This window comes from Amphibalanus amphitrite, unplaced genomic scaffold (genome assembly GCF_019059575.1).
Source record: "Amphibalanus amphitrite isolate SeventyFive unplaced genomic scaffold, NRLGWU_Aamphi_draft 000040F_arrow, whole genome shotgun sequence".
NCBI lineage: Eukaryota > Metazoa > Arthropoda > Thecostraca > Balanomorpha > Balanidae > Amphibalanus > Amphibalanus amphitrite.
The window spans coordinates 817,577-830,914 of NW_024881536.1; the positions used below are offsets into that span (position 1 = coordinate 817,577).

The following is a 13,338-nucleotide window of genomic DNA, read 5'->3' on the forward strand; positions in this document are numbered from 1 at the left end:
AAACAATAACATTCTGACGCGCGCGCGCGCGCAGCGAGGCCGCGCTATTTACGTATCATTGGCGTCAGATTCGGAACTAGCGCGGCATTTTAAAGATATCTGCTAGTAAATAAATTAATGTGTAATTTAACGTGTTGTAATTGCAATGTTTCATAGTATTTGCGATAAATTAGTTCAAATTAAATTTCATCTGAGAACATATATTCAAAGTCACATCGAAAAGAATGCTTAGCATCCAGTATGCCATTTTGAACAGGAAATTGGTGCCATGTCACAAAAGCAAAAGTCTCTCATTGGGTTGTTCTAAAACATTTGTAACTTGCATTGGCGCAGCCCGGGGGGGGGGGGGGGTCAGAGGGTCAGCTGACCCCCCGGCCCCCCGAAATTTCTGTCAGGGGCCCGCTCGAGAGAGAGAGAGAGAGAGAGAGAGAGAGAGAGAGAGAGAGAGAGAGAGAGAGAGAGAGAGAGAGAGAGAGAGAGAGAGAGAGAGAGAGAGAGAGAGAGAGAGAGAGAGAGAGAGAGAGAGAGAGAGAGAGAGAGAGAGAGAGAGAGAGAGAGAGAGAGAGAGAGAGAGAGAGAGAGAGTCTCCTGTCGATCCTTAGCCCGGATAGTCTGCCTCTTCTCTGCGCCCGACGCGCTACAGATGGGTTCGCACCAGTAGTGGTGGAACACCTTCAATTAACCCGCGTCCCGCTCAGCTGGGGGGGAGGAATCTGCCCCCCTCCCGTTTTTCGCCAATAACTTCTAAACGCGTTACGCCAGCGACGTCAAACTTTCAGTACCTTATCATACCTACATCAATTTGACACGTTCCCTGAAAGTTTGAGCGGAATCCGTCAAAAATGTTTGAGAAAATGACGTTTTAGTGACGTCATGTTCGCCATTTTCGCCTCAAAAGCAGCAAAATTTCAAACGCCGCTAACATCTTCATTTTTAAAGGAATCAAGACGTAACAAAAAGGTTATACGTGATTTTACTTTGTCTATCAAATGGCTGTCTCGGTTTTTTGAATATTTTGAATTTTGGCCCAAATTAAAAAAACTGACTTTTTGGGGAAAATGATAATAAAATCCAAAATTTTGAGTGTATCGAAAAAAACGGAATATATGTCAGAGAAGTGGTCTATTTGCACCAACATACCAATTTATAGAAGAATCGGTTAAAAAATGTGGGAGTTATTCGAAATTGTATGCCGTCACGACACATGCAATTTAAAAAAAAGAGATTTTTTGGAAGTTCTATGTAGACCTCGTACGAAAACAAAAATAGCACCATTCGATTCGCCGTGAAAAACTGCATCAGATAGACACATTTTTAGGCCTTAACAACCAACTTCAAAATGTGACCTCACTTGACCTGACCTCGGCCTGAAATTCATCCAGAGGTGGTTCACTGGTTCATATCACTTATTGAGTGTGCCTTTTGAATTCTATGAATAAAATGGCCCATAAAACATGTGTCGCACATGCCTTTTTTCTATATTTTGTTTTTGGCACCTGACCTGACCTGACCTGACCTGACCTTGACATTGACCTTTGAATGATATTTTATGCAACGAATATTGTCTTGGTAGCCTACGAACACGTTTTGGGCAATCAGTCTCCGTCCATTCTTCGGCAACTACGGTGCAAGGCCGATACTGTAGAAACTTGCATTTTGTACTCTTGACCTGACCTCTGACTTACTTAAGCAAAAAAATTGGGTTCTTAAGATCCGCCTTGTTGAGAGCTTTCGATTGCCGTTTCCCCCGTCTTTCTACGACCATCGGTTCGGAAGTTAGACAGGGGGCAGAACCTGCCCCCCCCCCCCCCCCCCCAGCAGGGCGCGTATGGCTGAATAGTGAATAGCCCAGCGGGGCGCGGGTTAACCCTCGCCCGCACATGGGAGGGGGGGGTGGTTGCCACCCCCCCCCCCCAGGCAGTCTTTCTGCTCTGCACTCAACATTTTTAGAGCTAGAAGGCTGATTTTTCGTATAGCTGCTCGTCTATCCTTTCTTGATGTCCACTGAAAATTTCAAGTTTCTGTGATTTTTGGTTTCGGAGATATGACCTTGTTTTTCAGGTCATGTCATGACCCAAATGGCCAATTCTCAACATCTTGCGTTTGCCATGGGCCTTGTGAGCTTTTGACACCCTGATTTCGGCCTTTTTTGCCAGTCTTACCTCCCACCTATCATGGAACATGTTGTTCGACGATGTACAGGGGTCAAGGTCAGGGTCAAGGTCAACCTAGGTCATCTAAGATAATTGCGTTTTAGGCAAGCTGAATTTACTTTTTGTGAAGTTTTTTGACTACATTTTTGGTAAAAGCTTCTCAGATCATGATTTCATGTGATATGGACCCAAAAACAATCGGTGCACACATCAGTATACACACAGACACACACAGACATACAAACACATATAATTGACCTTGACCTAACTTGACCTGAAATGACCTCAGCAGCAAAATTCTGGTCGGATAGTGTGACAAAGAGGTTCTAGCTGGCTTGGCACCAGAAAACAGCATCGTCATCGGTATTTGATAAGCAGCGCACTTGATATCCAACGGTGACCCAAAACAGCAACATTTTTTAGTTTGACCTGACCTGGAAGGTCAATGACTGACCTGAGAAGGTAAAACTGGGTATCAAATTGGATTCGTCTCTTCCCAAAGAATCTTTTTGGTCTTTACTGCTAAGCTCTATCTCCAACAGGAACGAAATGGCGCGGGCGGGGGGTGGCAACCACCCCCCCCCCCCATGTGCGTTCTAGGATGGGAAAATGGCATGTGCGGGCGAGGGTTAAGGAGGGGGGAGGGGGGCACTGCCGACTTTTGGTCCCATTCTTTCCAACATTAGCCCATAGGGCTAATGTTAAAATACCAAAATCAAAGGGGGCACGGTGCCCCGGTGCCCTCCCCAGTCCCCATCCCGCCGCTTACATGTTCGCACCCGGCGAACTCATATATGTTTGCAAGATGTGAGGTGCGAAGGCTGATACTAGAAAGAAACACCATCCGTTGCAAAAGTTACTTTCCTTTCTCGGACCGTCAACCCAGACAACCGTGCATTGTTGGAGATGAAAAATGGCCGTCGTTCTCAGAAACTTTGTCTGTGCTTTAGGCATCCAAATTCCGAGAAACGGATTTCCGTTTCTGTACTGTAGCAGTGTGCACTATTTTTGGTATCCTTGCCAGTGACATCGTTTTTTTAGACACACCAGATTCCGTGCGAGACACCTCAGTTGAAGCTGTCATCGTCCGGTGGCAGAACATCTCAAGATGCGGCATCCTGTTTTCCGTGCAATAACACCCCTTTGTTCACTCGAGCCCGCGTGATAGCCCGTCCCTCAGATCTGGGATCGTTCCACCAGTTCATGACTACTGTGTGAGACTTGTGATACAAAACAATACCTGGTCGGTCCCTTGCAGTTACTGAAGCCGGTAGTTGCTGGCTGAACGGTTGGCAAACATTCAGCGGAAATTCGGTAGGACACCGTTAACGACATCAGTGCATTGCCACGCACCTCAAAGCCGTGTTAGCTTGTTTATCAGCGAGTCCTTCTATCATGAAAACATGTTTCTGAAGCCCTCTCACTGCTGTATAACGAGTCAGGTCTCGAAGGTGGCTTAGCAGTACCATTTGTTTTTGCAATGTCCTGAAGAAATATGCTAGCTTTTAGGAAATGTGTCCGATGAACGGCGTAACAGCCTTAGGCGTAACGACTTCATTTTCTCGGATGTTTATAAACCAAACCTGAGGGATGGTAAGAAGCCTCCACGGCGCGGGTTATACCTTCCTCGAATCTGACAGTCACCTGAATGAGGGTGGTTTCGAGAGACGGCCACCCTCAGCTAACGAAGACAAATCGATTGCGAGCTTATCAGAAGGCAAACACTGCCGGTTGCCAGGGCCGCTGTGCTGTCAGATGCGGGGTGCTGAACTGGGCGGCTCGCGTCGGCGGTGGGCTGACACGGGCGCGGCCGGCCGGTCGGGGTGAGTACTGAGCACGTCTGAGAGTGAGGGCTCGTCGCCAGACGTCTGAAACAACTACAGCAGCGTGAAAAACCAGAGGACTGTCAACTGTAACTGATCACCAAACACAGCAGCTTAGCTCCAAGGCCGACCCGCATGAGGGGATGACTGGTACAATCCCATCGTCGGTATTGCCAGACCATTGAGATTCATCTCAAGACTAGGATATTGAGTCGAAACATGGAATGTTGAAATTTGTCAAAGGGATATAAGGTCAGATCAGGTGACGTAAACTGCACATCCTTGTAAATGGCATCCTACAAACTGGTTCAATTGATACGCATTTGTCTCTTCCAGGAAGTCAAGGGAAACGTAGTAAATTTCTTGAATATGTAAATTGGAATGCTCATCTGTAACATCAGCTTCGAATTACAGCAGATCCGGCTTACAGCTGAGTTGATGTCATGTTGCGTGCAGTTCGATTCATCAGTTCTATATTGGACTGCATGTGGTGTGTCTACATACGCTACGCTGCTCTAACCCAGGCCGCACCGATGTTTTAACTGTATGCCTAATGTGGTTTGTCAGCTAATTAGAGACGGTTTCTGACCCGCTTATACTGAGAGTTGAGCGGTCTGAGACACTGCTGCAGACCCGTCATGTGACAGCTGAGAGGTGACAGGTGACAGGTGACAAGTGATCGATGGCGGTGATAAAGACCAAATGACACCTGTCTGCCTTTCTTCCAGTACATGCAGTTTTAACACTGAAGACCGAGACATTTCATAAGTATGTACAATACACCCGCTATGCCGTGGGCACCAGACATCACTTCTGAAACAAGAGCCTTGTCGCCGAGTCGCCGATGAGCTCTACTGCAAAAGGCGGCCGAACACAGGCATTTGAGCTGGTCGTTAAGAGCGTTATCCTGTCACCGAATGGCAGAGGCGCGTGAAAAAGGATCTGTGTGACCCGCGCTGTGCTGGTCCGGATAACTCAGCAGCCACGTATTGACTTCCCTTCTGTTTTTGAGGAATATCCACCGCCGTAGCATTTGACTTTTAACACGCGCACCGACGGGGGGGGGGCGGATATCCGCCCCCTGAGGTTTTTCGCGAATAGCGGGAAAACCGCGGTGCCTAGCGCCGCGAAAGTTGGTACGACTATTTACTCATCAATTTTACACATGGTGTGCAAGTTTGAACCTCCTAACTTTCAAGGTCAGGTCACCAGGTCACTTTGAATGACCCAACCTCAAGTCACTTTTTTGCAACTTTGTCACCGTGCCAGAGCTACAGTAGATGTCGGAGGCCTTTGAAAGTCGCAGGATGTTATGAGGTCATTAGTAGCTACAATTTGTTTATCTCGGAATTTTGATATCGGTGACCTAAGGTCAGGTCAATTTCTCGACCTCCCCATTAGGTAGGTATAAGTCAATGGGGAAAAATCAACTCCCTGTTTTTACTACTAAAACGGGTCGGAATGGCACCATATACCATACATGACTTTATATACGATCAACCTTCACTACCTTGAGGTCTGTTTTGCTGTTAGGCAGCTGTAAGGTCATGTGACGTCATCAAAGATCACCAGTGGTTTTTGGCCAATAACTCCGTACAGGAACAAGATACAGCCGCGCGGATGGTCTCATTGTGTTCAGCTCGTCAAGACGCATCGAATGATATACATGATGACCTCGAGGTCACGTGACCTGAGGTCAACCTTTCATCATCATCATCATCATTTATTTCGTTTGGAAGCTCCATGCACTCACGGCTTTTCAGTCCAAGTGTCATACAGTAAATAGGTAGGCACATATATAAAGCTAAAATAAACACTTAAGCTAAAAGTAAAAACCATGAAAAGCATGGGACTTAAAAAGTAAAATGCATATCGGTACAAATGACCGAAAGCTACGCGCACAGTGACTAGTCACCATTGAGTAATAGTCGACAACGCCTGCGACAAGTGGCCGACGTGCGTGACGACCGAATGTCTGCTGGCAGCGAGTTCCAAACGTCACAGGCGCGGTAATAAAAGAACTTGCGAGCATGTTCGGTGCGGACCCTCGGCAGTTCGAGCTGCATATTCTCAGTGGCTCGAGTCTGTCTGCTCGACACGTCGCTGCGTTGTACAAACCGCTCAGAGAGGCACTTCGGTGCATGAACATTATTCAACAAGTAATGCACAGTACTGCAGTCATTCTCCGCCACCAGCCTGTCTATATGGGGCCAGCATAGCTCTGCCAACAGAGGCGTCACATGAGCCGAGCGTCGGACCCCCATGACGACCTGTGCACAGTGGTTTATCACCTTCTGAATACGGTGTCGCTGCACGACGCCACATCCCGACCACACAGACATACAGTATCGGATGTGGGGGAAAATTAACATCTCCACGATCATCTGCTTCACGTTTCGCGGCAGGCCGCGAGCGGATCTGGACAGTCCCCCTAGTGTGGCATAGCATCGGCGGATGACCGCGGTCACATGCGATTCAAAAGTCAGTCCGGAGTCGACTACCACACCGAGAATCTTGGTCGCTACAGATGGACGAATCGTCGCACTACCAAATTTAACAGTAAATTCTGTGTCGAGTCGGCGCCTTTGTGACTTTACAACAACAAGATCTGTTTTGGTGGGATTGATTTTCAAACAGTTTTGAACAAACCAGTGACTCGCGATCTCTAAAGTGCTCTCTACATCTGATTTGAGTTTTGGCATGTGCTTTGGTGATACTCTATGCAAAAACTGAACGTCATCGGCGTACATAACAGTTTTTGTGTCCAGGTACGATGCTAGATCATTCGTGAAAATCAAAAACAGGATCGGCCCGAGCAGCGACCCCTGAATCACGCCGTGAGTGATCGGTCTCACTTCCTCACCACCCCGAACCACCTGACATCTGTCGGACAACCAGTCACGGAACCAGTGCGCGTCGATTCCATACCAGCCCAGCTTTTCCAGGAGCCGGGGATGCTGGTCACTGTCAAAAGCCTTACTGGTGTCAGCGGTCGTCAGACACCCTATGAGGCCGCCATCCAGGCCTTCCATGAGAAAACTGGCAGTGTCCAGCATCGCCGACTCCGTGGATCGGCCAGGCCGGAACCCGTGCTGCGTCTCGGTCAGAATGTCGTGCGCAAGCAGGTAGGCGATGAGCTGACCGCACACAACACTCTCCGCCACCTTAGCGACAGTCGGCAGCAGCGATAGCGGACGGTAGTTAGACGGGTCGTCTACTGGCCCCGACTTGTGCAACGGCAGTACACGGGCAACCTTCCACTCGGCTGGGAGCTCACCAGACACGAGGGACGCGTTAATAATGTTCAGCAGGTGCGGTCCTATCACTGGGAATGTCATGCGCAGCATGCCGATCGTCACCCCGTCATCGCCACTCGCCCTCGATGTCGACATGCGCTGGATGGCAGCCGACAGTTCAGGCAGCGTCACTGGGCGAACACGGAAGGCACCGCTCACTACACGGGTCGGCCGGGGCGACAGTGGCGCCACCACGCGCTGCGCCTCCTCCAGTGCGGCGGCCACGCGCGGGCCGACGGCGGCAAAGTATCGGTTCAGGCTGTCCGCCCAGTCAGTACCGCTCGGAGCTGATGATGTAGATGGTGTTGCTGTCCGAGGTGAGATGAGAAACCGTCTGATGTCCGTCCATGTAGTGCGCCGAGACCGACGGAAAGACGATAGGAAGAAGGCGGACTTGGCGTGGAGCTGAGCGCTCTTCACGCGGTTGCGGCAGAGCCGGTACCGCTGACTCGCCAGCTCGTCAGCCGGCCGCTCTCGCCTCTCCCTGTCCGCCAGGTCCCGCTCTCTCATCAGAGCTCGCAGGTCGTCGCTGTCGGTGAGCCATGGTGCAGGTGCATGTCTCGGCCTGATAGTCTTCTCCGGCATGTGCCTGTCGATGACCGGCGACCACACGGCGAGCCACGCCCTCCATTTATCGGCGGGATCAGCCGATCCGTACACAGCCGACCAGTCGGAGACCAACAGGTCCAGGCAGAGAGCGTCAGGCACCAGGTCCCGCGTCGATCTGATCGTGACCTCGACGGGACGGCGGCGCTCCCGCTGCAGCGTGGTCTCGGCGATCACCAGGTCGTGGTCCGACCAGCTGCACGGCTCGACCCTGGCGGTGGTGACGTCATCAGAGGCACGCACCAGGACGTGATCGAGCAGGGTCCCAGACGCAGGTCGAGTCTGACAGGTCACCAGCTGCTTCGTGTTCAGGTCGCTGAGCATCTGCAGATACCGGCGGACGTCGGGCTTGTCGGGCTGTAGGCTGTCAAAATTCGTATCACCGAGCACGAAAATCGGCTTCCCGGTGCTGATGACGTGCGCCAGCTGAGTCTGGAGATCGTCGAGAGCGGCCGCCACCGGAGCGCTCGGAGGGCGGTAGAGTACTCCGACGATAGCCGTGGTAGTGCTGCGGATGCTGATCCACAGCGATTCCAGCTGGGAGTCACCCGCCGGCACCGTCAGAGTCTCCGCGCGCAGCGTGGCACGAACGAGGATGCAGACCCCACCTCCCCTCCGGCGACCGGGTCGCGCAGGCCGATCCCGTCTCAGCACGGTGTAGCCCGGGAAGATGAGAAAACTGTTGTCGATGTTATCGGTAAGCCATGTCTCACTGAGGCACAGAATGTCAATGGCCTTCCCCTGTAGGGCGTAGTTAACTTCATCCATAGATGGCATCAGTGACCGAACATTTAAGTGCGCTATCCTCAGCGGTGGGCGGGTCGTTCGGCGCTGCTGGCGCCCTCGGCTGTCGCCTCCTGAGCTGATGAATCTGAGGGCCCTCTCGGTCTGAACCGCAGTGAGTCGCGGCGGGTAGGTCAGGCACCGGTCATAGGCGCCACCCGGTGGGATCCCGGTATCCACCGGCCGACGTGCTCTGCCTCTCCGCAGCTGGTGCCTCCACCCGGCACGGCAGCCCCGGTGGGTTCTGCGATTTATATATATATATATATATATATATATATATATATATATATATATATATATATATATATATATATATATATATATATATATATATATATATATATATATATATATATATATATATATATATATAAATCATTCGATGCGGATTGACGAGAGGATCACGATGGTGCCCTTAGTTTGTTCCTATCTTGACTAATTCGAGAGTTATTCGAGAAAAACCTCTCCATATCCAGCGCCGCCATTTTGACTTTTTTGACCCCTGTGACGTCATCTTTGACTTGACCTGAAAATGACCTTAGTAAAAATTGTAGACCTTGTCCGTGCGTATCCGATGCCGCTTACCGCTTGTCGCTATCTTGCTTCGTTCTCGAGATCTCAGGGGGGGGGCGATCATCCGCCCCCCCCCCCCGTCGGTACGAAGTTGGCGCAGTCGTTGCGCGGGTTATCATCACTATAGCAACCTTCATTCAATTCGTAGTTGCATTCAATTTTGATAAACGGAGCTTTTTTTATTTTAGGCGAAACTCTAGCTGCTCGATACCTATGTTAGTTGCCAGGAATGTGTGAAATTCCTGGAACAGACAATATGATTCATTTCTACCTAAGAGATTGTCAGTATAACGCTACACAGTTTGAAAATCGTCGTCGTCGCTGACGTTATCGCTCATAATAAACGGCAGAACATTTTGATTTATGTTTTTGCGGTGAACATTCATTCTGGTTATCTGGTAATTGAGTGACATTTATCACCAATTTAGCCGGATAGGAGAAGAGCTTTCAGGCACACATTGTGCAACAGGGCGTTAACACATCTGACGCGTCACAAGGTTTTCAGCCAATGATGAAGTGCGCCTGTCCAGTGGCGAATTGAATGTAACACCGCCGCGCCGATCACCGTGCGACCAGTGACGTCACTTATGCGGGGCTAGCAGCGGGAGTCACCAGAGTCAGAACTGGCATGTCAGAAGCTGGGGTGCAGGATGTGCAACATACTCTGCAGTGACCAGTGCTCGTTACACTGAAAACTTTTTTACACCTTCCTCGGGTGTAAACACCTCAGGAGGGTGTAGCTGAAATTCTGCGTTTTTTGCCCTCGTCTGAGGTGTAGTATTTACACTCAAATAAAGTGTAACAAGACACTCGCCCGGGGCGTTGACTTTGCACGTTTACACTCTCCAGGCGGATGAAAAAGGCGGGTACACTCGTGATTGACCTTTTACTGTAGTGTTACACCTAGAGCAGAGCACGCCTTCCGAGTGTATATATCGATCCGATTTCGGGTGTTGTTGATTCCAGATCCCCTTCCCCTTTCTCCCCCCCTTTCCCCTGCATCGGTCGCGCTCACGCTCTTTACAAAGAATAAACACCAGTATAATGTCAGAATATTTTAACATTTATTGGACGTTGATCCGTGCAACAAGTACATGAAACGGCGAGTCCTCTGCAGATATGAACCGGGGCTAGGCGTTCGAGTCCAGCGCCTTCGAGCGCGCTCGAAAAAGATAGCGATGTTCGTGATGGACAGCTCGTCCTGCATGTTCGCCATTGTTTGGAATTTGGCGATCTTCTCCCTTTCGACCCAAAGTGCGCCATCTGCGATGGTGGACGGTCCGTTCGTTGTCGCAGGGCCAAAAACGACCTGCTCCTCACGCATCTCGAGTAGAAGGTGTTCGAGTTCCTCCTCTGAAGCACACATGGGAAGCGAAATTACTCATACTTGCCGCTGCCGGAAAGTTTAACCCGCGCCCGGGTGGGCCTCTCAGCCAACTTTGCCATGGGGGGAGGGGAGCACACCAGGTTATCTATAGAAAGTATAGCTAAGACGCAGACAAAAGCAACAGATAGCTCGTTATAGATCGTTCGGAATCATTCAGGTCATTTTTTGAACAGGTCATTGCTGAGGTCACCGAAGGTCTCCAAACGTAAAAATTTCACGAAGTTCTAGTATTAAACAAGGATGAAGCAAAAACCAATAATCCTATAGTGCCATAAATATCATCAAGAGAAGCAGAGCAGAGCCAGCACCGCGGCGCGCCTCATTTTTGCCATCCCTGCATTACAAATTAGCTTTGGAAATCACGCGCACGACCTAATTTTTCGAGAAAAGGTATAATCTCGAAAATGCTGTCACCTACTTACCCGTTCCGGAGCAGGTGGGTCTTCCTCAATGCTCAATAGTCACACCAGCTCAGCACACTAACAACCACGTTCGTTGAAGCACAATGGCGCACTGAAAGCCGCGTGGGTGCGAGCGGCGTCGCGCGCATGCGCCTTTGCCGTCCGGTACATTACACTTCAGAGCAGTGTTGAGCCAAAACAAAAATGCGGCAATCGCAGATCAAGGATCCTTTGTCAATAACACAGCACACATGAAGCGCGATCATCTACTCTACAGGAAGGTGTTATTCGTAAATGAACAAAAGTTAGGTGTTAAAGTTCAGAATTGCACTTCCATAAGGTGTTGTATGAGTGTGATTTGCACACCAACGAGGTGTAATTTCGCTTTGATCAGCTTCTAAGCGTAATTGCCGTGTTATAGACCTGCGTATAGTGCTCAGTCTGCTATTTACACCTTTAGGTGGTGTTAATACGGCGATGTGAGTGTAAAAATGCTTTCAGTGTATCGTGGCAATGGTTCGCAGAACGTACTTCTACATCTAGTTTGGAAGAACATGCTTGTTCTCATTCAGTATTTTTTAGTATGTTTTGCATATATTCATAATATAAATGGTATATTACATACCTTACAATCCACATTACACTACAAATGTTTGATATCATACCGTCTCTTTTTGAAAAAGCCTTTATCAGCGCGTATAGTGTATACGCACGGAATATACATAAATTGAATTGGTATATAGTCTACGACATTCCGTGGTATATCCATGTTACCCGCGTCACGCTTACATTGTTTGGCTAATTTAACTGTATGCGCATATACATATACGTCAATCGGTGATAAGCCAGAAGAGTGCTCAGAAGCGCTGTCAGAACGCTGATGTCCGTAAAAGGCCGATGCGTGGGTAACGCCGTGGGGATTAGCAGTAGAATGATCCCCGGTAACGGTGAACAGCCTGCCGTGCAGGTCGTACCGTAAGGTCAGCAGCCTGCCGCAGGTCGTATATATACCGTAAGGTCAGCAGCCTGCCGTGCAGGTCGTACCGTAAGGTCAGCAGCCTGCCGCAGGTCGTCCGGTAAGCTCCTGCAGGAGCTCCGCACTCAGGTAGACGCGTGGTTCTATATTATATGACATAGGATGACCCAACGAGTCACTATCGATTGATTTACACCGTGCCACCTGCCCGCAGCCGTGGCGATTATGTTTCATCGGGTGCCGCCGCTCCAGAGATTACAAACCGCTTTTTCTCGAATGGCTAATTGAATTAGCTGATGTTTGGCGATAAATCGCTTTTGAAACACTATCGTAAAGATAGACAATCGGATACAGGAGATCCTGTTCATGCAGCGAATCCTAAGTAAACTCCGATCGATAATTCATTCACGTGCACTAAAGAATGCAGAGTGTTCTGGACCTGAATAATAATGCTGCCGATTGCAAGCAAACCAACGGCAAACGCTTTCACATTTTACATTGGGAGCAGGAATACGGAAGAAAGATTTGAGCGTATTGTGTCTTAGCTCATATAATAGACGGTCTTTTTATAAGCTAACAAATAGGGGAGAGTGGGGTAATTTGGCCGCTTTTTTTAGAAAACGATATAACTTAAAATTGACGACACATTTCTGCATTTTCTCAACGCTGGCAGGTGTCGTATTCATTTTACTTTACTGGACAGTGAACTTGAAATGATAGAGTAATTACTTATATTGAAATTGTGACGTATTACAAAGGTCTGCAAGGTGGCCAAATTGCCCCACTAGCAGGGTTATTTGGCCGGGGGTGTGGGGCAATTTGGCCGGTGTTAGTTTGCGGTCGGGATTTTCTGTTATATTGCGAGTCAGCTTCAGATTCAGCAATGACGTGTGACCTATGACGCATTTGCCGCATTTTGGAGGTTGACTCAGGGGTCACAGGGGTCAAAATAGCCAAATTAGCGGCTCTAGATGCGAAGACAGTTTTTTACGAATAACTTTTGAAGTAATCAAGCTAGGCCAAAACTTCGAGTACCATCGTAATTCTCTCGTCAGTCCGCATCGAAAGATATATGTGTTGACCTTGAGAAGTCAAGGTCAAAGGTTGACCTCAGGTCACGTTGCATATGGTCGCTTGACCTCAAGGTCACGTGATTTCAAGGCCATCATGCATATCATTCGATGCGCATTGGCGAGCTGAACAGAATGAGACCATTTGTGAGGCTATACCATTTTTATGTAATGATTTATTAGCAAAAAACCTTTGGTAACCTTTGATGACGTCACATGCTCTTACAGTTCACCAATCGGAAGTAAGGCATCAAAGTAGTCAAAGTT

The 13,338-nt window shown here is 49.0% G+C and overlaps 1 protein-coding gene and 1 long non-coding RNA gene across 2 annotated transcripts; both read right to left on the reverse strand.

Annotated features, from left to right (window-relative positions):
* Positions 1-3,904: 3,904 nt before the first annotated feature.
* On the reverse strand, positions 3,905-8,646 carry LOC122375044. The gene is made up of 3 exons (XM_043354198.1): positions 6,905-8,646; positions 4,566-4,623; positions 3,905-4,021 (listed from the first exon to the last, which is right to left on the reverse strand). Exons 1-3 carry the CDS (start codon positions 8,644-8,646, stop codon positions 3,905-3,907), a joined length of 1,917 nt encoding a protein of 638 aa, XP_043210133.1.
* A 1,636-nt stretch (positions 8,647-10,282) lies between these two features.
* LOC122374756 lies at positions 10,283-11,353 on the reverse strand. Its single transcript, XR_006255279.1, has 2 exons — positions 11,047-11,353; positions 10,283-10,590 (listed from the first exon to the last, which is right to left on the reverse strand). It is a non-coding gene; the product is annotated as an uncharacterized LOC122374756 (long non-coding RNA).
* Positions 11,354-13,338: the final 1,985 nt, after the last annotated feature.